The following is a 26,929-nucleotide window of genomic DNA, read 5'->3' as shown; positions in this document are numbered from 1 at the left end:
CCCATTAAGAAGGCCTGTTGTATGGCGACTAAATGTTCACTGCAGAATCATAGATTTCCCTCCATATTCTCTTTAGGAGATACTGAGGAGGCAAAATGTATCTGCTGGTCCAATTTCAACACATGCAATCCTTTTCTTCTCGATCTTAACCGTACTTTGTTCTCTTCGATTGGTATATTATCCAGACATCCTGTCCTTTCACATGGACCTCGGTTTTACATGCATTTGGATGCTATCAAAGATTGAAAATCACCTTCCACATTCTCCTTGCTCAAAAAATTGCTTTTTAAAAGAACTAAGTCAGCAATGCTATTCCACATCAATACACCAGATAGTCAGTAGTCTTCGGATTAAGTGCAATTTCATGAAGTCTTTGCTGACATTGAAATTCATACAGGTTTAATTTTTGAAATTGATGTCATTTTCATAACCACTATTGCTGTTTGATAGAAAGTTAACTTTACTGACTTCAATAGAATTTTTTCATTTGGAATTTGTCCAAAAGTTACAAAACAACGTCTCCTGTGTACCGATATGTCAACTGGTTACCACTATATGCTTCCAATCTGGCCAACTCTGAGAGTTAAGTCATTAATGTCCGATTTTTATATATCAAACAAAAATAATAAAACCAATAAAAAGCGGTTGTAAATATTTATTACGCCCAAGGTACAATTGTACTCTTCATTCATATTACATTGGCATTAAAATACAATCAGATTTGTTGCGTACTATACATATATACATATAGGCGAGTGAGTGTTTCTACAAACCATTCTGGTCTTACAGGAAAAGTACCAAATCTTTACCCCATCTACAGAAAATATTCCGGAGAATTAAATAAAAAATTCTTTTATATTTGCAGTCAGCTAATGGTATTCTGCTGAACAATTGCTTACAAAACTTCCAAATAAAGAAACTATGACTAATTTTGTAAGCCAACTTTTAATTTACCATTAAAGTCAATTTTCACATTTGTAAATTCGTTCATCTGAACATTAAAACATGTTCAGAATGTCATCAATGATCGGATATATTGACCTAAAACCGCACATCACCTTCATTCTTTTGTTTGTCTAGAATAAATTCACCGGAATATTTCTCATATTTTTAGTGCTTATACTGCATCATAATTGCAGAACTGGCAATACGTCTTGCACAGCCAAGAAAATTCTGCACAAGAATAAAAATAACGACAATATTTAGTGTACATGAGAGTAACACTAATATAACTTTAATTAAATCTTCTGCTTCTATACATCTAAAAAATATGACAAGTGTTTTAAACAGAAACAAACTGGCCATTGTACGAAAATAGTGGGTTTTTAAAATTTCTTTACATAATTGGTATCATTTTAAGATTAATTTATCATGCCATCTTTATTTGCTATACACTAATGATCCACCTTATGGTTACTCTCTTTCACATAATCTCACAAAACTCAACTGCCTTAGTGCTTATTTTCCCAGCTTCCTCTTAGCAACCCCGGAAAATGGGAAAAAAAATCTTAATCATGTGGAAGCTTGACCTCCTCATCACAGAAAGATTATAATCTCAGTGCACGGTACGGAACACAAACAAACAACATCATTATTGAGTGTGTGTCCGTTAAGATATAATATTGATAACAAAGTCGTATACATCACATTTGAATCATCTTTGGAGAAATTCAACAGCCTAAGTAACACACTAAAAGACATGGCACAAATTCAGAGTTATCTCCCCTGGTCATGTTGTAACTATATCCAAACAAGTTCATGCAAACGACTGACTTCCGTCCAGGAAAGACATGTCCACATTCCTGTTATCCATACGATACGTACATAAAACAGCACTATTGTAGAAGAAAATCACGTATCATAACGCATCGGTATGAATGTCTAGAAAGTAAAACATGTCCTCAGACTTTGGATTAAATTATCCCCCTGTATGACAACAAAAAACGAGACAGAGAAAATATCTGTCCTCTTCTCTCTTGTTTACTAAGTGAGGCAAGAATTTGAATGTAAGCTATATGATGAATTTTACATCAATGCATCAAGTTGAAATAATTTGTTTACATGTTTAAAAACCTTTTCAGACTGAAAGCTCACAAAAATCAATACTTCAACAATGTAAACAGTTGATGTGTTTATAGCCGAATTAAGAACTGAGTGATCATTGCAAGGAAAAAAGTGGTTGATCAGTCAAAATAATTGACAGAAATCAATAACTTTTATGAGTAATGACTTAGTCATCCAACTTAATGATTTTGTTGTGAAAACTTCAGAATAAAAGAATACCTGTATGAAGATAGCAAGTGATAGTTTTGTTCTTGTGATGGGATTTAAAGCCTTAATACATATGTATCACTTGAAAACGATTTGCCTCTTCTATGCCTTATTTCATTAAAAGATGGACAATGAAACCTCTTTAAAACATTGAATCAAACAACTTCTGATATTTTCATGTCAAAATAGGTTCTGAAATATGATAATTCGTTGTTGCTTATGAAATAATTTTCAAAAAGCTTTTTCGTGAATAGTTTGGGAAAATGAAATTAGTTTATTATTACTTCACTCAATGAAATATGCTATGTACAGCCAGTTATAAATAAATGTAAAATGTTTTTCCAATTCTGAAGTTTGTGTCGGACAATGGTAATTGAGAGGTTAAATACGAGATACCTCATGACTGTAAAGCTTTTCACACAGGGAGAGATGTGAACTGTTTTTACACGGGCGAATCATTTCTACCATGTTCTGGAATGTCTGCCGTTAGCCGAATGTCCACTGACCTTTCACATACGTATTATCACACTATTTGGACGATTCCTTATAGGCCACTACTCTTTCTCCATAACATAAAAATGATATCATGTTTCAAGGCATTTTGTGATTAAGCAGAAAATCATTCGTACCCACATTTTCACTTATTGAGCTCTGGCTCACATTTTCAGCATACCATATTAAATAGTAATGCAAAAAATAAGATATTCATGGAGGCTATATCACAATTTTGTGCAAGTAACAAGGAATTAAATGATTTCTGACACCGAGCAATGTTTTCTGGACAGAGTGGAATGGTATTCTGTTGAAAAATACTCAACAACGGATATTCCCTCTTCATTTTTCCTTGCTCTCCATTGACTTGTGTTTTCGGTTAAAAAAATGTAATTTGCCACAATAAAGCCATTATTTTTACAAATATGCAAGCATACAGGCAGAACAGTTGTCAAGAAGAGCTTTTTTTTTGGTTGCATTTTTCAAAACAGAAGTGCTCTATGTCAAGAGTGCTACAAGAGTGTATACAGGACCAATATGACTGTTTTACAACATGTGTTGCCAAGCACAAGAAAATTGACCCTGAGGTCAAGGTCAAAGGTCATGACCTTTAACCTTACATTGAGATAATTCTTCTTTTTTGAAATATTTCTACTGAAGCTTGTGAAATGAAGGCAGAATGTCATGCTTCTTCATTTGGGCAATTTCACCAGATGCAGAGTTACATAAAGAAAACATAAATACACAATAAAATACATCTACATGTTGATACAAATGACAAAAATAAGGATTAGAGTGGCCATACACGATGAATCATTGGAGAAAGTATGATTGTCCTTGATATTGCAGTAGATATAGTTTATTTAATTTGACAACTCATGATATTCATAAAATGGATGAAATAAAAGTCTTCAAAATTGGAATTAAGGAACAAACTTTACATTCAACACAGCTGAGACTTCCCAGGTATGACCTCAACATCCGTTGGAAGTGTAATGATTGAGTTCATGGACACTGATGCTCCATATCACTCGAGATCAGTCACTTCCTGTTCTGAAGGTGTCTCATGGACAGATCTCCGTGGAGATCTTCTACGTCCTTTATCACAAGACGCAATGCAGAAACTCTCAGAAGCCAGTCTTATTGGTAATGCGTTACCACGGTGAACACCGGCCTCTTGTCAGTTGGTAGTCATGGAAGCCATGCGATGTCCATATTCTTACAAATGAGGATAAATAAGAATACAGGTGCTAGTCGTTTGGGTGCGTGCAGTATGCAGCGTGAAAACACTTCCACTGTTGGCGAACTAGCGGCACGGACAAGCTTCTGACTGACACTGACACCCCATCACCGATACCGGGGGATGATCAGCGTAAGGTAGTCATGGTGATGGGTGTCGTGGTCACGTTGAAGACGATGGAGGTTGTGACTGGCGTGGTGCCTGGAGCTTGCTCAGTGTCTCCTGACTGGCAGAGGCTCTCAGGATGGAGTTTTCGTACTCCAGCTGGTTGTTCTTTTCTACGAGTTCCTGGATCTGCTCCTTGAGGACTTCCACCTCCTCCCTCACAGCATACATCAGATGGCTCTTCACCAGGTCCTGAAACATAGGAGATAGGTATTTATAACAAAAGTCCAAGCAGTAGGTAAACACAGTAATTTGTAGTCACAATGCCAGAGGTACATACAGAGATTCATTAAAAATCATGTCAACGATGGAAGAAAATAATTGTAAATACAGAGATTGAAATATTTCTGGGGACTTAATTTCTGCTCTATTTGCAATGTGTTTGAAGAAATATAGGGAATACTGTAAAAGTATCTTATTTGTTTCCAGCATATATAACAACACTGAACAAACAGCAAACAGGAGGTAAACAGAAAGATCTTCATCACACAAGAAACCAAAATAAGAGTTAACTATCTAAAAGTGTAAAATGTATCAATGTCAAATTATCGCCTTGGAAGATCAGCCATGATCATTTCAGAAAAATGAACAGAACTCACAGGAAGGAAATTTGTATGTCAAATCTAGTTGTCTAGATATAATTGATTATAAGCTCAACTTATGCTAAACCTAATTCTGGACAAGATTGATCTGTACACTCACACAGGCCCGGAGAGTTGGTGGAAGCATTAATGTTAAAACATGCTGTTTAATTACAAGCTTGAAAAGATTTTACAAACTCTTCTTAAAACACACTTAACTCTGTTACGAGTTAAAGAGGCTACCTTACACACTTATTATCAGTAGTACAGCCCATACCAGATAATACCAGGCACACAGAATAAAACTGAACAGCCGCCTGCCGCTATCTATTTATGAGCTATAACCGTCCAAAAATAGGTACCCTATCTCATAACTCACCAAAAACAACTCGGCACAGAGAAAAACTTTCTTTCCATCTTGTAGATTTCAGGGCCCACATTCTCTACTGCTTGTTATTATGTTATGTTTTTTCATCGTAATCTAATTTAGCTGTTACAAGTGGGTTTTTCTTAGGTTGCATCTGACAATTGATAGATCGCAAGAGAAACTGAAATAAATTTTTGTTTTTCATTCAAAATTTAATAGCAATGAACTTAATTGTTAAAACTGTTAAACTCTACCGAATACTCATTAAAGCTTGGTGATCTGCCGATATGACTTATAAATTTGAGATGTGATCATTCGCACAGTAGAATAACATCTCCACTCCATTCATTATCAATAACTTTGACTAAAATAGGATTTTATGGATGTTTTTGAATGGATATTTTTAAGCAAACCTTGGTATGACGCGGTTAATTGTTGTTTTTTTTTCATTAGTAATTGTAGAGAGATGAAACAAATTTTACGTAAACCCGATCTCAGAGGTATTCTTTAAAAGTAATCCATGTATATTCATAATAGTTCTTAATTAACCCAATGCATTACACAATCCCATGGGAATGGCAAACAATTATAACCTTCATGACTTATCACACATACTTATATATAGATTTTTCCTTTTGATGACGTTAGTACTTATATTGATTTACTTAATCTTCATTCATCAGTAACCCTTGAGCAAGAGAGCACCACCGATATTGGTTCTGTGTGATGGAAAATTACTACGGTAGTTCTATTGTGCTGCAAACACTCCAGTTTTTTTTTATTATCATCTTAGTTTCTTTCCTTTAATTTCTCCTTATTTGGAAGTGTTAAGCTTTGCTCAATCTCACCCCCACATTTCCAAAAAGTTTGCTTCATATTTTTTCTCCTCAATATCTGGACAGTGTGCACTTAGAAAGAGATAGTGGAACATGAATGTTTTAACGTATCATGCTGGGAGGATGGATTTCACCAGCATACGTATCTCTACTGCAGTAATACGGATACACCTGGATTTTCGGTGAAGATACCATCACCTGCCAACAGCATATCTACATCCCTCATCAATACTGTATATGTCTTCCATACTCTACAAGCCTACATCCTCAGAACTCACACGGTCAAATTTCTTGGTGTCAATCTTTGCCAGATATAAAAATGGACTGGTTTAATTCAAATATTACACAATACCTATGCGTTCGAGTCCCACAACCAACCACATAAGATAACAATAAGTATTGTTTACCCAAATTGTACATTTTCAATACTGGGGGGTAGTCGGATTGTATCACTCCTGGCCTAGTTGATGCTAGCTGGGCTGATAAAATTTTCATAATTTATCATGTAATTAAAGGTTGTTTTGAAGGTTATGCATTTTTTTTTTCCCTTCAATTTTTGATTTTTTTTTTTTACATTTTCTAAACAACTTCTCTGATGTTTCATGAATATAATTTGACACACTGTGCCCTGATAAAATCACACCAGGTTGATGAAAAGATTATACTATGATGTTCCCAAGTAATTTAATGTGTTTTATAAAGATCACATGTGGAAATAGCCTTTAAATTTATGCAAACCACAGGATTATTTGCCATGATGTCAAATTTTGGAAACTTTTTACTTCAGCCTGGAAACACATCTTGTTGTTTTGAATGTGGATCAAGCAAGAAAACTCCAGAAGCTTTTTAAATCTGCATTGTTGTACACGCCACTGCCGACCCCTGCTGAGAAGAGGCTGCCAAGGTAATAAAAGATGGCACCTCCCTCCCTGGTTGATAATCTGCCAGACCATGAATTTGTGAATAACACGCCCATATAGCACTACGTTGTGTTGTTAAAGTGATGGGTAAACCAGATGTATTTCAACATGTATTTTGGCTTCAACCAGTTTTCTAGACAAAATCATTATGTATAATATAGAAACCTCCAAACATACAAATCTATTCCCATTTTATCCCCTTTTTAGAGATAAATGAAGAAGATATCGGTTTTCCTGTCAAAAAATTCCTTTAATATCTTTCTCACACCATATAAGGTGTAATAGTTTCTTTTGCAGCCTGTGACAATCAGGCTTCAACATGAGCCTTACAGGAAATGTAAAGATACGCTCCTCTGTAATACATATCTATAAAATTATCGGACCATAACAAAGCTGACACGACACAAAGAAAAGCTAACACCAGCAAGCTAATACCGCATTATGTAATACACAATTCCAGTAAAATATGAAATGTTTTGAACTGTTTTGACGTTCAGTGTGCTGTCGCCTAGGTAACTGACACACATGCTATCATAATATCTGTAGAAACGACTCCATTGCCATGTTTTTATTGCACCGATCGATCTTCTGCGTAGAGAGAGGTCCCGGGAGTCTTCTGTACATAATCACGAGATCTATGTTTTGTACACGTTCTATTTCCACCTATCAATATGTAACAACGAACCCAAGATATACACATAACCATTTCCAATTTTCTCTTCTACAGCACACCACATGTTATTGCAATGGTTCCAATTGGTATGACATATATATGAACATTTCCCATTCCATATAAAATGGTCAATTATGGAGAAAATGCTTATAAATGGAACATATATTTCTGGAATTGCTTCTATCATGGACAAGCTTGTAATCAAAACAAGAAAGTCAATTACCGAGACCACTACCCCACACCCCAATCTTGGGATCGTCATTGATCTATCAGCAAGTTTCAATCAAGACTCAGGCGTTCCACAGCTGCATAGACACCTTCTTTAGCTGAGCCAACAGAAAAACCACTCCCATCCGTGTCGACCTGCCCCATCAATAATTCAGGTCCAATCATCTTACACATTGAGTGTTGTATACCTGTACTAGCTTCCTCAGGTAAGATATACCTTACATAACATCAAAGGCTGTTTTCTCCAGAGCCCTGCAAGTAATCAGGAAACTACATCTCTCCATTCTCACTCAGGTGAGATAAAACCAGTGGCAATCAATAATTCCTTAGCCCGGACTTCTCAGGTTTTAATTTTTATAGTTGTTCCAAACTTATTTTTTATCGGTGTCGACTCCTATAATAAACTATCTATGGCTCAAGGAGTATTATGTACATCCAGTAACCTTTCCACTGAAGTCAGACACAGATCTTTACCCCAATAATTATTAACATCAAAGCAAAGGTGACCTTCAAAAGATACATTTTTTGGCAAAAACCTTAATCGTTGTAATTAAGTGACATACATCTACACCTGTCTAGCCAATTTGTCAAATAGTTAAGTAGAATTAATAGTTCTTGGTTTTATCTGATAGCCTCACTAATTACACAGGCTAGGCTGATGATTTGGAGCCCTGCCTCTACTACCTAGTCAGGAAGTGAGAGAGCGCCAAATTGGCGTAATACCAACACTTCAATTGCTTCTGAATGACAGACGGACCAAGTCATCTCGACCCACACACACCCTTTCTCTACTGTAGCCAGGTGTAGCCGCAATCAGTGAGGCATGACAGTGATGTTAGTAGGTTAAATAGGTTACAGATATTTCAATCTGTTGAGTAGAATGAGGAAGAAACAGGAGAAACAGGTGCTTGTTATTAAGAGCATGTATTTCATTAAAACAAATGTTGTGTAACACTACAAGGGACACTAGGAGGTAAACTTAAACACTTAAATCATTGAAATTCATAAAAAAACTCTCACACAAGCAAGTATTATCTAAAATACACCTATACAAATATTTGCCATACATGACAAATCTCAAATCGCATTTAAATTTCCGTGAAATACACTGTGATATTTTCGATCTTTAACACCTACTTGCGTCAGTGACGTTTTGCTGATAGCATGTGTCAAATACCAGGCCGAAAAAGAAACGCCTAAGAATTACATAAGCTCTCACAGGCTTGCCTAGGTAGGGAGCAAATATTTGAACATTTGACTTACACAAAACATTCCTGAACAAGGATCTATAAATCTAAACTCAAATTTCGAGAACATTCTGTAAATAAATAGTAATGATGCCAACCGAATTGATCCAGATTGTGTAAACATGCCGAGTGCGCATGCAGTGTCCAAAGGATGTAAAGTACTAGGCAGGCAAGGCTTTGTGGGCTCTGGATTTGGACATAGAGAGACTAAGAGTAAGGGTTTAGTTAACAGAGAGGGAGGCTGGAAGAATATGGGTATTGGGAATTGACAATTCATTTAGAAGAGGAGTATGTGTGGGTTTGAGTGATGATGTAGAATTATGCAGAACACAGGAGATTTAGGAATACACCTTTATGTTCCAAAACATAGGTAAATGTGTTCAGAGTATATAAAACCAGAGACATAAAGATTAATTAGTTCTTCCAGCGAGGACTGGATATCGTTAAATCATTGATAATACCCAAGGGCCATACAGTAATATTCCAGTACAACTTGGACAGGTAGAACCTTTCCTAACGCAAATTGGTCTACAAGCAACTGAATACATGTGTGCGAAAAACAATTTGGCCAAGGTCTGCCAAAAAAATAATTAATACGGACCCTGTAAATATTGCAACGAGGTTATTATGTGTAGACAATATAATACGTTTGGACTGTCTCATCTCCAACTAAACTGCACTCAAACACCCCATACATTGAAACATCCTAAAATATCACAAGTAGTCCTTGTAATAAAACCCAGTACTTTTTTTTTAAAAATAAATGTATTCCTTTCATAACAAAAGTTTTCCTTTTTGAGTTTTGTTTTGAAATGCTTTTTTGGTTCCCTTTGTGAAGTTTTTAACCTCATCATCAATCACCGATAAAGAACAAACACAATGACCATAACATCTGACGTCAGCACGAGCTTTTATCTGACGGTCTCCATAACCATCAATAACTGATCGGATGGACCCACTCTTTGCTGTATAAACATATCTTTGGCTGATTATCACAGTCAACAATACGCTATAACCAAGTCGCGCGTATGTAAACTCCCCCAATTTATATCCAATATTTTCCTGACGGTTTTCCAATATAGCCCATCTGCTTCCTTTATTGACCAAAGCTCTTCTGCCAAATTTTTTAATGGTGATCATAATTTGGGTTGATCAGACTGTAAATTAGCTTTGTATAGTAAAACCTTTAGTCCACTTATCCCTCGTAAACCGATGTCAGATCATACAACTTCAGATTCCCCAGGACAGAGGTCCATATCCTTACACAAATAACAGTGTTGCTTCAAATCAATAGAACTATTGAAGAATGGAATAAGTCTATAATCAAGACAATATGATAAGATGTAGCCAAGCAGTTTTTGCAGAACACTTTTCCCTTTAACTTTTAAGATCTTATCACTTTTAATGTTTCCTGTTGCCAAACTTTTTCTCAGATGTAAATTTTTCTTTTTTAATTGTTCCTTTTAAATTTTCTCCTTGTTTTTGAGCAATAAATTCAAGAAATTTAAAACAGGGACGAAATGCTTGTATTTTCATGAGGAAAAAAACCTGTTTGAAATATAACTAAAGAGATTGTTCTGCAGTCATATTTTTTTTTATTCAGATCACTAATGATGATCTAGAATGGCAAACAAACATCACAGAACATCACGCACAGGCTTGTTTCATCATCAGCCGGCTATAAAACCAGGCCCTAGTTACTTTCCTCAGCAACAGAGGGATGAGTTGATATTATCTACCATTAAAAGCGTTTTTTCTCCCTCATCAGACAAATTATCACAACTATCTATTTGTCAGACTGAGCACTGTGGTAGATCTATAAATAGCTGTTGTGTGTGTTCCCCCGGAGTAACCAGATATAATCTTTGTCCATTTCGTTGCTGGAGGTAATGAGTACACACTGTCGATTAGCTAACTCCTGTGGTCCTCTTTTCCCCTGTAAACATCCACGCACCAGGGCACACGTGTTATCATTAGTGATGAATTACATCACGTTATCAGATCATCACTGACAACAGGTACATCATAACCTAATGATACATTTTTGTGACCCCTAGCTCCCAAGTTGTTCTGCCCTTTGTGTATTGTAAGGATTATAATAAACATCATGGTTTGAAGCTTGGATTGGGATTTGTGGTTTGAAGCTTAATTGTACTTTAAGTAAATATTTACAAAGAATTATTGATGTAAGTAAGGAATACCATACCTACAGTCCAATACATAAGTTTTCTCAACTAGTTTCTACTGATCGAGTCAAATAGGTTATTTAGGGATGGATAAATTGATTAGCTACAAACAGAATATTTCGATTTTGGAAGTATAAAAAATACCAAGCTGCATGTTTTATCAATAAACAATCATCTCTCTGATTATCTATAACTTACATGAAGTTTTAAACACTCATGAGAAAGTATTTATGTTACATAAATCAACAGCCAAAACCACAACTGACAAATAATTGGAAAGAAAACATGAAATATTTTGGGTGCAAGATTACAGATGCCCTTTACAATAAATATATAGATAACATGATCCTTATCTAGGCTATAGGCAAGGAGAAATTCTATCATAAGTATGTGTTGTCATGCAGTTCAATACATCAAGCTCAGGTTTCGTCAGTGTTCAACTTAAACTTTTCCATGGGAATGCATTATTGGATTTAAGGAAAAAAATTAGTTTAGAAACTCTTCTTAAAATCTGTAATGCTTTTTGTATTGAAAAATTTAAGCGAAGAAATGTCCTTACATTAATTAAGGAATGTTACTGAAACTGGGGCCTGAAGTTGGTCACAGTTCTAATACACAATTTGTACTTCAGCCACTTGCCAAAAGAATGATGCCTCTTTGACGGTTATAGTGTCAAACCTACTCTAGATCCAGCTCTCTAATGAGACACAAGTACACCGTGTTACATACAGAACATGTGGTTCTGCCTACAGAAATACATGGCCTCATCAGCTACCTGTGGCTGCCCTACCACCACCTGACAGAGAGGTGCTGACTGTCAGCTCAGATCATTCCTGGAGGCTCATCACAATATATTAGCTCTATTTTTCTCACCTGAGTCTGACAGCATCTGTCACAGTATCTTACCAAGGATCATAACTTTTCATAAAAGACTTTTCCTACAGAACACATGATACCTAGCCATCTTGTTGTTGGTGATGTACTTTCAGTTTAAATTTGACGCAAACTGTTCATCTTCAGTACAAGGAACACAAGTACTAACTCAATCTGATTAAAATAAAACTTGTGATTTCGGCTCCTCTACCATACACTGCAATACTGCAGCTGCAATACTGCATCGTAGAGGAGCAGAAATTACAAGTCTAACTTTGACTAGATTGAGTACTTACTCTTTCTATGACATTTGAAACTATCTGTATTAGTAAAGCCTTCTATTACATCACTGCAGCTTTTAAACTTGTTTATACTTTTATTTAAGTTTATTTTCCATGCTTACATTTCATCGAGAAGATATTTTTTTAGATTTAGTAAACAAGGCAACCACTGACTGGAATCAGGAAGATAAAATTGTGATATTGTCTAATGACTGTTGCGTTGCTATGACGCAATCCATCAAATGGCGTCAGCGACTCTTGCACATGCTTTCTTTGTGCAGTCTGTGTTCTCTGCCCCTAATAAACATCCAAACCAACTAGTTAGCTGCCCCCCATATTGTTATGTAAACATCAAACCAGGCACATATGGTCCTACTTCTTCGCTTGTATTTGATAATATGCACATCAACACGGCATGATGCAAGTCCTTGGCTCAAGGTTGCAATGTTTTAGTGCATAATTCCCTACATTTACCGCTACCTCATTATACAGGAATAGCTTTCATAAGGATTACAATGTAAATCTATGCCAGGCAGGGAGTTTTCCTTGTATTAACGCATGCAAAGCCAGAAATCCTGCAGAATTCTCCGAGTTATATCCACTGGCAAATTTTGTTTTTATTTGTTATATCTGGAGTAGCATTCGAATCAATCTTTTTATTTAGGTACTCGAAACATAATATGCATAGATACATATAGCAGATTTCACAATAAATCTGTAGTTTGTTATTTTTCTGCCAAAGTCATAATACTGATTTTTATTAGGCTGAAGAGCAGGTTTATATGGTTAAATGATTTTGTTTGTTTGGATTTCTTCGAAATTGTAATTTCAACTCTTCTCGCTTACTTATCAGTTACAGGACCAGAAAGCACCAAAGCACCAATCAGATTTCAGATGAAATTTAAAACTCAGTTCACAGACATATCTTTAACATTTATTTCAAACAATGAAGGAAAATTGCTGACACAAATCTGCACCGAACCATACCTGATAGATTGAGATGAATGTAATGACTAATCTACCTATCAACCGTTTCTTCATGCATACCAAACAGTGTTAGCATTCAGGCAGGTGTAAACGAATCACCACAACTCTCAACCCACTCATTATGGTGGAACTTTTAATTACACAAAATATAAGATCATATCTATATCATATAACCATATATGTAGACTGGCATCTAGCCCCACGATTTTGCAAAGAATTGCCCAGCTGAATTTTAATATTAGATTATCTCTTCTTAGTCTGAAACTTGAGAGTATAAAGGTCAGTTTTATTTATAATTCTAATATTCTAGAGACAAAGGCCAGTCTACCATATATAGAGGATATCTAACAGTGTCTTCAGTAAATACCAAATATATTTCATGAGTGGGGCTAATATTTTGATATTTTTCACGAGTGCGCAGAAATAAAAAATGTAATAAACAGAATATCTAACAGTGTCTTCAGTAATACCAAATATATTTCATGAGTGGGGCTAATATTTTGATATTTTCTGAAGACACTGTTAGATATTCTGTTTATTACATTTTTTATCAACGAAAACCCTACCCCGTATGCTAACTAGGCCTACAGCGATAATTTGTTAACAAAAAAAGTAGTTTCCCCTGTCCAGGTGCTGACATATATGTCGGGCTTTCTGATTGCTCAATTATTTTGGTATTTTCTAATCATTAATTTGAAAGGTCAAATCAGCAAAAGTGATATTTTTCACTAGTGAAAAATATCACTTTTATAGAATGAATAATTTTTGATATTTCACTGGCAAAAATGTAATAAATATATATATATGCTTAATTGTTTTTACAGTATGTTAAGCTAGAAATTAAATCTAGATGAAAAAATCACATTTTTCAATAAGGATGCGAGGTTCTCCATGTTAGGAAAATAGGTTAGGAAGGGAGATAACTCATAAGTACAGTGAATGGTACGTAAGATTATAGGTCACAAGGTAGAATATAAAAGATGAACTTACCATAGCTTGTTCTATCTTATTGTCAATGGCGACTGTACTTGACCCACTGAAAAAGATGAAAGTAATAATTTTGGTGAGTATAGGGCCATTTGTGACAGCTGTGTGTAAAATAGCGGACAGCTTGTCCATCACACTGCTGTATATAGTCCAACTGCTCAAGCCTTAGGCAATTCACTTGTCACCTAAATGGGAAAGAAATGTAATATTCTGCATCGACTCTGTGGAGGTTAAAGGAGGTGAATACATTTCCTGCCAACTGGCCAGGTTCTGGACTAGATCTGTCTTCCTTAAGTATGAAATATGCTGAACAAGACAAAACAAGTTAATACATAACAAAATTAAGCTGGAAGATTCACATTGAGAAAGGTTTCAACATGTATGTCTGAATTCTTCATAAAAGGTTTTTTTTAAATTAATTATACAAAATATGTATTTAACACACACATATATATATGCATATAGTTCTAAAATGTTTCAACTTGCAAATCATTTGCAATAAAAATAAATCCAACGAATAAAATTGCATTTTGATGAATCATAATTGATGCATGAAAAGGCTACACTTCATATATTAAAATAAATTCATCCAATTGACATCAGATTGTTTCTAAAATATGCAGTACACAATCATTTACTCATTTCCTAATCGTAAGGGGTAATTGAAATAATTAAAGGAATATTACTCAAGAACAAGCATACACTTGGAATAACGAGGCAATCTACTTCAATCAATTTGCACTGAAAATCCCCATCGTTTGTGGTCCCATCATCTCTATATAGTTGCCCAACTCCTACACCTTTCAGTTTAAAATTGGCCCAAAGCTTTCATGCTCTGCCCCAAAGAGAATTAATTCCTCTCCGGTTGTTATTCTAAATTGCTCTGCATTCTATGTAGGTAGGTTATTATTTCCTTTTCCAATAACATTTCTCATACAAATATTCTCACATTTCCATGTATCTCTGAATTAGGTAGATAGGTAATTATGACAGCCACTAGTTTTTCTTATTTCATTTTCTATACCCATTCACAAAGACATTTTCATTCTTAATTGATTCGTTGGGAGGCTATAATTGTTTCCAATGATCAAAACCCACGTAAAACTGCCTTGAAATTATAAATTTATTACTCCTTTCTGGAGATTGAGTTAATAGCGCAGTGTGTTCAAAGCACCTGTACCCATGTATAGTTCATGCACTTAAAAAACATGTTTGACAATTGTCATAATAATAATTATACGCAATATACCAAAAATAAATCTTTAATTATAATGACATTTCCAATTTTATTATACAAGTAACCAATCTTTTATGAAAGTTTTTAATGATTGTTTAAAGTGTTATTCATCAATATTTGTTCTTTATTGAACCCCCTGACACAGGACGCCTTATCCTTGAACCATGCAATTACACAAGTTATTTAAACTCAGGTAAACATTTAATTCAATTATGAGCATGACTTGACCCTGTGATAGCTACATACTTCTTGCACACAAAACAGGTAACATGTGTACCGAGAGGTCGTAAGCATGTACACACCAGCTGATTTGTTTTTAAATATCATGAGATAGGTAATTTGTATGAGTATGTGGCAGGCCATCATCTGGTCGTCATCTGGTCGGGGTGTAAACATGTGTACATCAATTATCAGAGGGTGAAAAAGTCAGTACTATAAGGTCTATAAGTAGCGTAACCCTGACCCTCTACAATATGCAACAGGTGAACTATCTATAGCCTGTGGAACATGCTTTATTACATTTGGTGTAAACACCCTAATCCAAGGCCAAGGTCGTCAAGGTCGATTGGTCCAGCCATAGCTCGGGAGGCCACTAGCCTTTAGTCTCCTCCTCTCCTATGTAACATCACACATAACAGGTTCTATGGCCTGGCCAGGGAGGAATGACCCCTATGATATATTTTTCCATTGTAACTTTAACCTGTGTTTACATAACAGCATGTGTTCATTATAGTACAAGGTTGAGGCTGTTGGGGAGTCCTGAACTCTGGTGTCAGGTCATCATAGATTTTACATCAACAATTTGGTTTGGGGGATCAGAGTAGAATGGTGGGGATTATTGATTATTATAATGTGGATTAGGAATTAATTATGAGAAGTCAACTGGACCTTATATATCTGTTTATAATCCTAGGGTTGATAACCTGGGGGCCATGTTTCTAGTATTGAACTGGCATCAAAAAAGCTCATCTAACACAACCCCACCTAAGGCAATAACAAATACAGATGCTATAAAGAACAAAGCAATTGGAACTGGTCAATAAGGCAGTGAAGTGTGAATGGCTTATCAATGGATAATAATTCTTCCACTGTATCACCCATTAATGGTCACCCTTTCATTCATCTCTGCCCAAGTCTATGTCCTACCCATCCCACTAGCTCTCCTTAGCTTTTCTCCTGTTCTGCCACCCATAATCTCACTTAATTTTCCCATTTTCCTTCTTCTGCAGCCCCATTTTAGACCCCTCCCTTTGGTCTTTCCCTATTAGCCTTCCCCTCCTTATCTTGCAAGAGTTTTCAGGGATTTCTTTCCTGAAGGCTCAGTTTTGTGGTTGATAATGGCCCAATTGAACAATTGCAGAAATTCACAATCAAGACAAATTTCTATAATATTCAGTTTACTCCTGAAAATATCCTTCCTAAAATGAGACAAAGGCTCTGTTTTGTTTTGTCACACCAATCAATATCAATGGGGTTTTATACAGTGTTGATAGATGACGACCTGAACATGTACTTCAATTACTGTAAATAGCTGTCAGGTCAGCCACCTAAACAATTGTCCTGGGATCAACAACACCTTGTAAATGTGACTGACCTTGGGCAGAACATGATCAACACCCAGTGAAACTACAGGTGTCCTTGAACTTGACACCATCTCGTTTATTTATATAGAATGACCTTGAGAACAAACATATACCACTTGTCCTTTATCTGAGACAGTGACACTGTCGAACTTTGGGTATTAGCCGTCTCTTTCAACATGTTGAACTTTGTGTACTAGCCATCTTTTTCATAACTGATTATACATATAATACCCATCAAGTTTCAATCGACAAACTGATCTACAAACCAGTACATCAAAATGCATACAAATTAATACTTAAGATAGCTCAGATGCGTATCATTCTAAAATGAGTTGTCTTCCATGCATAATATTATCATCATATTTATGAAATATTTAATATGTAAAAGCATTACACATCATTAAGTCAACATTTCATTACACTGAATGTGTAAATTTTAAGAATGAGAAGTTGTTTTGGGGTCAGAAAGCAACTGAAAAGTTGCCATACAGGTAAAACAGCATAAAATAGACATGACCAGTCACATAACTTACTGCCAGCCACGAGAGAACGTCCGTTATATATATGGCAGCATAAATGAATCACATGTAGCATGTGTCCAAATCTACTCTAAAAAAAACCCCCAAAAACGTTTAATATATTAAGATTGTCCTGAATATTAATGGCTGCATGTATGGAAAATTTTGGATTAAGCATGACAACCTTAAGTTCATAACACCGGTTTATTTATATATGGTGACTATTCATGTTAAACTAAATTTCATCTGTTTTAACGGAAACAAGGTGCTATTAATACCTAAGGTCTGCTGTCAGGCCTGCAGGTTATGCTGAAATAATTTTCCATTTCTACTTAAATATTCCAACACGCTTCTTTACTGCAAGTGGAAACATACTACACAGCAACAAGCTATGATTAATGATACATTCTTCTTGCATAAGCGAAATTCTGAAGGTGGAATTAGATCTGACTTGAGCCAATTAACATCAGTCCAAGCGGTCAATTAAAGAAATGTTATGGGTTAAATGACCAGTAGGCCTTTGGTCAGTAAATACTATGACCCAGACCTGTGTGCAGTAAAAATAGTCCCCACATATATAAAGACTTCACCACCAGTACAAGTAATTATATACATGTAGAACACATTTAATTTTAAAGTGACTGGTCATTTCTTTCCCTACAAATAATATTTACTTTACTTTTATGTACTTGAGTATACTTTGACCGACAACAATATATATTTATACGGTGGCATGAAAGGTTACTGTATTTTCATGTCTTAACATTAAAGATGTATTGACGGAGTCAATTCAATATATTTCTGCCCCAGCTCCTTGGAAATATTGATATGTAAAATGTGACAAACCTGGGCTTATAACCTTAGTCTGACCTTACAGTTATACAAGGTTTTACTGAATTAAAACTTTCATTTTTCATATGTTTATTAGATTGTACTTGCTAATTACAGATTTTTCCTATAATTGCCAAATTTTACAGTAAAATAAGTGTCTTTTTCTGTCTAACTGTGGCTAAAAGTACTGCCGAAGAAACATCAGCATAGCAAGATTTAAAGTAGAAAATTAACCCGATGATTTTAGTAGCTGAAAAGAGAAATAAATTTTAGACTGGAACCATATCTTATATAAAATCTTTTTCTTGCCAATGAAACTTTAGTGTTGAACAAAAATTAATCCTTTAATCTCGAGCCACTTTTCCTTTAAATCTTCAGTTTATACAAAGCTTTTAACATGGCGCCTGTTTTATATTTTATAAACCAGTAGCAAGTTCAAGGCCGTTTGGTAGCAAAATGACTCCTTGTGTCATTGTTATTGTTTCCTCTTATCTGCTACACCTGTAGCGCACTCTCAAGGACTTAATATCATATCATGCTTCTTGGACATGAAAATTTAACGTCCTATTTCTCTTCTCTGACCTAATTCTCTATCTGCCAAAACAGAACAAGGATTGCTAGTCTGAGATCATCAATCTTATTAAATCCTTGTAATGTGAAAACAGGTTGTAGCCCAGAAAATTAATTAATCTGTAACTACTATGATATGCAAATGCTGTTAATAAAGTTATAAGATTAACCGATATTTATCATATCCCACTGAAATAGATGCCAATTTATGTATAGTTTTAATTTCCTATACTGTGATATTGATAAACTTTAACAATGAAATGGTTCAGGGTTTATAAAATCTTATAAAGCATACAGTTCTGGCATTAACACTACATGTATTGTGTTTTAAAAGGTAATACAACTTAGCTTTAAATCTATCAAAAGGTAAATAAATATTACTGGATCAGTGATATGGGTCTGGAAAGCTACTGAACCTAACTAGAAAATGCTATTATACCCGAGTAAATATACACTAGGGCCTAGAATTAATGTTCTAATAATATATTATCACATAATTCATGTTATTACCCAGATTGATAGGAATCTTTTCGCTTTTATATTAAATATGTTTTCAAAGGCAGCCCAAGTTCATGCACTACAAATACATACATGTTCAAATTTGATATACTGCCAATTTTCTAACTTTTTTTTAGTGTTTTCATGATCACTTTAGTAATCTTTACCAACAAAAAATTTCCAACTGAAGATTTTAAAGGGCATGCTTGTATATCAAAGCTAAAGAGGGTCTCTAGCTGACATAATAACATAATGAGCTCTCATATTTTAAGAATCCTCAAACTATCAAAATGTACATTAAATATATCAAAGAAAAGATTATATTTCTTTAAAAAAAAAAAATAATTTCAATTTTAAACTTTTTTGATTAAAATGAAATTACCTAGAAGCAAAAGTAAACTAATCGTAATGCCCCCCCCCCCCCCAAAAAAAATGTTTTGATGTTTATGTCAGTAATACATATGGTAAGTCTATACAGTATGCACACGCCCATGATCTGGGGGTCAAGGTCACACAGGTGTCATTAGGAAAACACCCAAACAGCAACTGTTGCTCTACCCTAGGGAGGGAGGTACCAGGATACCGCCCCTTACATCAACAGTTGTGTGCCAGCTATTCACAGGTACCAGGATACCGCCCCTTACATCAACAGTTGTGTGCCAGCTATTCACAGAGATGAAGAGCTTCTTTCCTAGGCGATCTAGTTCTACTGTTTGTAGATTCAACAGAGCTACAGAGGCTGGCATGCACTTCAGCCATAATGGAAGATCATGATCATGTAATGAGAATTTTGTAAGCTTTCTATGATATCTAGTTATTTATGTTGTGTAATTCATTCTCTGAAAATAATACATATTAATGAAGTATAGGACAATTATCACGAGTGTCAATATCGCAGTGTGCTTATGTTATTACAGCTAACACTACCTCAACACAGAACAGGTTGAGTGATACAAAGTCTGTAACTGTATACCACAATACTGATGAAGTGAAATCATACATGTTGCCCAGCAAACTGTACAGAATAAGAGATGATTTTATCTTTAACACTCCGAATCCTCGACAATACACACTGACTTTTATGTATGTATTTTGCTGATAACTGAACATTTCAGCAAAATAAACCCAAAGCTATTGTGCATCTCTGACATTTTCAGTAGCAAACATACCTTGTGAACTACATGTACAATCATTTCCAATAATTTTAGGGCCTTTAAACTCATGATATAGAAACATATAATTTCTGAAGTACACCTTATTCTCCAATATCTTAATCTGACTTCTATTTGTAAGCTGGGCCTGTGAAGTCAATTCCAGGCTGCCAACCAGGGTTATCCAATGTTTAGTTTGACCTTGTGGTCAATCTCTATTCAAACAAATACCATTGATATCTACATGTGGTTAAGTAGGGTGGCCCTGACCTCATATCAACCCTGGTCACTCAGTGGTCACTCTGATCTAATACACCACAACACCAACTGACCACTACAAAGTAAGGATATATAACTGGTCCTATTGATTCAGAACACCTATGGGTCCCATTTATAAACAAATTGTCCACACCTGTACAGATAGTCAAGGGCCTTGACCTTGATGTGACTTTGGTCAAGACCGGTCAAGCAGCGGTCAGTCTAGCCATCAAAATGATAACGATTTTAAATGTTCTTATCAACACAAACGTAATCTGCTACAAACTACATAAACAAATCTGTTGCCTAACTATTAAATTCTGCCTGAGAAGTTCTTGAACAAAAAATGTAATAAATGATTTTGCAATTTCAAACAGCTGTATTTTATCTGGTCTTGTTAGCAAGACCACACTGACATTTCATGACCGATGACCTTGAACATTCAGTGAGAGAAGCATATCAATCACCTTGAATTTCCTTCGAGACAAGCCCATCAATCACAATGTAGACTGTATTATGTTAATTTTATATTACTATCCACCAGAACCCCTGCTTCAAAATGAAGTAATTTCATCATTTTAACAGAGCATGCACCAGTGCTTTTCAGCAGGTGCCCTTCAGGATATGGAAGCTCCTTTGCCACATTGCTTGACAGAAGTTTGCAATTCTTTTATTGCTCATTTGTAGAAGCAAACTGTCTCAGACCTCCCAGACAACTGTGATACAGCTTTCATGGATGGTGATCTGATTGGCTTATGCATATGTGCATTATTGCAATTTAAGTTTGCACAAAAAATAATTTTGCACAAACAGCATACTGTATTTATCCTCAAATTAGCCCCCCTCCCCTATATAAGCATAAAAAGTTTGAGGATGGCTTACTTGTTAACCAGTATTTTCTTACTATTTCAAAATTGATCATTAAATTGAAATAAAACACAGAGGCTTATTTTGATATATATTTTTTTCTTATGGGAAAATTTACAAAGGACAACAAAATGTAGGTAAATGTTAAATAATTTTTGATTTTATGAAAATTGATGTTTCTGCAATTTCTGCCTAAAATTATTATGATAATGTTATGTAACTGAAGTATATAACTGATATTACAGCTGGGTGTTTACAGCTATGTAGGTGTGTCTGATCACCAGCCATCAATAATACAGTTATATACCACGTCACAGTTACACCAGACAATTTTAACATAAATTTAAATATCGACAGATATATTTATTGCCAATAGAAAACCTGCAGATGGTGCTGCAATGCTATTAATTGTTTGGAATTCACACACAGGGAAATCAATATGATTTTTTTTATTATCTAAATAATAAATACACACATCCTCTGTATAACGAAAACAATAATGTAACCAATCCTCCATCTACATTTTATATCAGCTTGTAACTTTTTATTTCAGATGTTAACATTTTATACCAACTTGTAACTTTTTATTCTAGACAGTAACATTTTATACCAACTTGTAACTTTTTATTCTAGACAGTAACATTTTATACCAACTTGTAACTTTTCATTCTTGATGCATATACCTACCAGCTGGTAATTTTTATGACAAGACTTCAAAGGAAAGGAACAATAAAATTCAAATATGAGACCGTTAATTTAATGATGTGGTCACCTAATGTCCACTTTTGCTATGTATACTATGTCCTAGAACACACTGGCCTATAACACCACACAATGATGGATTGCTGGTTTCTACAATAAATCACTGGTCAAGGGGTGACCTCTTGACCTACTGCTGTGAGGTACACCTTCTTGACCACTACCCATTGTTCTTTACTCAGTAATATATTACAACTTTATCTGGTTATTTTAACTATTTAGACATAGAGATTCTTGTTCCCCTTGAAAGAATATTTTACACTGGGTTTTCTGACCTTTCTGCACTCTCTAGAAATCTTTTTAAATCCGTTTCTGTTTTTAAGTTAGATACAAAATGCTGAATTGATTTACATTGATTTTGCTACACAAATGAAAAAATAGCATTATGGAAAATCTGGTAGATGACGATAGCTTATAAAATTTATAGCAATATCCGACACCCTATACATACATGGCCCCATGATTACCCCTGGTCTGTACTAATGTGGTGGACTGCTATATATCCCTAGTCACACATTTATCTTACGGACAGTACCATCATCATGTAAATTCTGAAGGTAATAAAACAGATATAGACCTTTAGCTTTTAGTGTTCATATACTAGATCAATGAATGGGATGTTATTTCATCACGATCACCATACACTTGTGACAGTATACTGAAAATCTACATAATTGATTTTTCCCCAAGCAGTATTAAAACTGCAACTTTTATATTTAGCCCGCCACATTGAATTCACAAAAATCAATGGTCATGCCATTATTGTCCCCGACAATAGGCATTAAGTAGGGCCTAGAAAGGATACCCCCGCTAATTCTTGGTATCACATAACAGGACCACCCTACCAGTCAGCCCGACTTGTTCTATATTACATGTGTATGGTCAGGTGTGAGAGAGATGTATAGGTGTTGGTATTACCAGCTGTGGAAAAATACCAGATACAGGTTGGAACACTGGTGTGTAGACGGAAAAATACCCCAGTGTCAATATGTAGAAGCCATAATTGAATTGAACATAATTGGTATTAATGAAGAATGAATCCATATCCACTTGTCAGGGTCAATTTTTCATACGTCATAAGTATATATATATATATATATATGGTTTATTTGGGTGTTGGCGTTCTAGAGAATTCCATGATTTTCCGTTGGCTACAGGTGTGCGCCATTCAGCAGTGTAGCTATTGATTATTGTATGAGCAGTGCAACATGAATTCCTGACTTGTATAAAAACAAAATATGATGAAATAACATGAAGCTTAGCTATAGACATGGGGCCCTAACTGATATGTTTTAATCTCTGATATTTCTTTTTATTATGTTTTGAAATCTTCGATGTGAATTTTCTTTATTTCATCATTTGATGTAACATCAAATTGACAGAATGGCTTTAAACCATTTCGACATCCGTGGAGTCTCTCGTCCTCATTTCCCAATCTTACCCCTGCATGTCTACACACACACTCATGCACTCAAAGACTGATTTCTAAATGTACACAAACCCTGGTCTAGATCATTCTTGTTATGTAACTATATTTAGCCCCACAGATAAGAATAATTTTGATAACACCTCACCTCCCTCTTTAGCATTTTAACCCTCCACTACAGACCTATCTATATACACAGACATCGACCATGTACTGAAATGTAGTTTCATAATGATGTAATGTTACCAGGAAAATCTAACTTACTCAGAAATCTGGTATCAATTATATTTTCAGTGCAGAAATTGATAGATAGAAATCTGGTATCAATTGTATTTTCAGTGCAGATATTGATAGATATATTCCATCATTAATAATTGATGAGAGGGACACAAACCAGGAAGTTTAATATAAAATTGTAACATAGGCGTGGACAGGAATTCCCCCAAGTACTTTCCTGGATTATCTGCATGACAACATTACTATAAATATCATAATAATTTTTTCCTAGCCAATATGTCAGACCTTGAAATTTGGCCAACGCTGATTAAATAGCTTAAAATCAAACTATAAGCAGATTATGCAATATCTTTCTAACAATAACATTTATTGTGTTACAGAGCAGATTGGTTCTCCTTGACACAGTAAATCCCAGTTAAACCCGGTTTATCTGGGTAATGTACCCCAGCCAGTCTTGGGTTTGGGAGGGTATCGCTGAAGTACTGGCTTGGGCTTAATATTGGTTATCACAGAATCTTAATGATTAATGTATTGAGGGTATTGCCAAATCTAAGTTACCACAGACATTAACAATATATCACAAGATTACTTAATGAGTAATCCAGAGGGCAGCACAGACACCTGGTCACACTTGTATCACTATAACATCACAAAGGCGCTTACCAGAAGTTTTTGACACAGTTGAAAACTGATAACACAGGGTCCACTTCCGTTTTAGTTGACTGTAAGTCCATATATTGGAACACAGGGTTTGGTGATGACAGGGGTGGATCCATGCTCAGCAACATTGTCATAGAGCACATTGCTGAATTTCAAAGTCTGGTTGATATTTTTCTTCTATCTAAACTGAAATCTGGATAACTACGAGTCCAGAAAAAGATTTCCTGTATTGATGGTTGGTGAGATGCTTGTGGTCTGTTCGCTCTAACACCGAGTGAAATAGAACAACCCTGACATGCTTAAAACACTGGCTTATTCACAAAATAAACAGTTCTAAATGTTGTCTTTCTGGTGGACAACAATATAAAACGGCAGTCAGTGTCTTTTTCCCAGTCAAGTGAATTATGTACCACTGGCAAAGAAAAGTAAACAATATATATCTAGCGATAAACGTAAACAACAACGCAACACATGTGTTCGTCAGTACAGGTAGTTCTCAAATCAGGCCTGCTACACAGCCAGTGTGTCTATATACAATACACATCGACCTTTATCTCTCAGGGGGTGGAGTCAGGCTTACTGCAAGTAGCTGTCAGCCAATCAAATCATGGGGCCTTATCACCTTACTATATGTATATTCATGAGGCAGGTGAAGGTTGGTAAAGGTATTTGGAGAAAAACAAACCAGTTATTGCCTGCCCCATTTAAATAACTGTTTATGTATAGATCTACACTCCGAGATGTAGAAATAAAAAAATATTTTAAAAGCTATCCCTTATCATAACTTACTAACAGTCCAAGGGCTGTATATTATAACTGGTTTATTTAACCGCAATACCATTAAAACAATTTTTCTGTCATGACTACTACGTTCCCAGACAAATAAAATAAATGGCCGATAAAGATATCAACAAGAATTAGCATTTTACCAGTTATCAACCTATTGGTAAAGCAGACCTCAGACGTATATCACCCTGATGTCAAATTGGATCAAATATTCTAGGACACAAAACATCATCCAGCAACAGGCAAGTGTCATGTTCTTCAATTGTCAGTTTTCATGAATAAATTTTCCAGAAATAATGCATTCTATTAAAGAATTGTTTATAAGAATTCATATCTTCCTGACAGTGCAATTTATAATCCGTCGTGTCTAAGAGCTGCAGCTAGGACAATATCAGTATTCTGGTGATTGTCGTGTCAACTTAAACACGACAGATAATTTTGTCATCAGACAAGACATATATAGAAGGTTTGCAGCTATACTTTTATATACTCCATTGTTTTTATAGCCCTCAGGCTCCTGAATTCTTTTGTACAGTTATTGTCACAACTGAACACATATTAAATATCAAATCAAAATTAGTATGTTTTAAATATAAAATCTTTTGTACTAGCTATGTGAGTAAGTTATTTCTTTTGGCTTGATGGGTCCAAAGGCTATTTTGTAATTCCCTGTAATTTTACAAACACATGATGCGTAGTTCAAATGGATAATCTGAAAACAATGTCCTTCATTTATTTACCGAAAGCACGTAATTACCAGGAAAATTATGACACAATATCCGATTCATTATTAGGTAGTAGTATCATCAGACACATTGCTGGGCTGCCTGGTACCCAGTCCAGTATTCGACGCCCCTTTGATAATTTGTATGATTCACAGCCCCGGATCTATTCCACTTGTTCATAGTGAGAATTGTCCTGTTTGGAGGAGATCCTTGTGTGGTTATCAGTACAGACAGGATTTGTTTTAGCTCATTCATCCTTTCTACGTAGTATCACTTAAGTGGACTTAAGTAACACATCATAGTTGTTAACTAATCAAAGTGTACTATATTATTACTCACACAGGACAGGATATCTAGGTCCGACATTCATATTGCCATAAATGTTATAGAAATCACAATAATACCACAACAAACAATATATTATCATTTCTCATCCAGTAACCAAAATACATCATTGAAAAGCAAGTTGTACCCAGCAAACAATAGTAA

At 35.2% G+C, this 26,929-nt stretch overlaps 1 protein-coding gene across 2 annotated transcripts in view; it reads right to left on the bottom strand.

Annotated features, from left to right (window-relative positions):
• Positions 1 to 639: 639 nt before the first annotated feature.
• The window catches only part of LOC117342921 (TSC22 domain family protein 1-like), a 65,397-nt gene continuing 39,107 nt past the window's right edge, over positions 640 to 26,929 (bottom strand). For both annotated transcript variants that reach the window (XM_033905221.1, XM_033905222.1), the window contains 2 exons: positions 14,338 to 14,383; positions 640 to 4,360 (listed from right to left, as the gene is read on the bottom strand). In XM_033905221.1, the coding sequence (XP_033761112.1) occupies positions 4,166 to 4,360; positions 14,338 to 14,383 (241 nt within the window). In that variant the 3' untranslated portion in view covers positions 640 to 4,165. The remainder of the gene's footprint in view (positions 4,361 to 14,337; positions 14,384 to 26,929) is intronic.

This window comes from Pecten maximus, chromosome 14, assembly GCF_902652985.1.
Source record: "Pecten maximus chromosome 14, xPecMax1.1, whole genome shotgun sequence".
NCBI lineage: Eukaryota > Metazoa > Mollusca > Bivalvia > Pectinida > Pectinidae > Pecten > Pecten maximus.
This window is presented reverse-complemented; position numbering and strand designations above follow the sequence as displayed.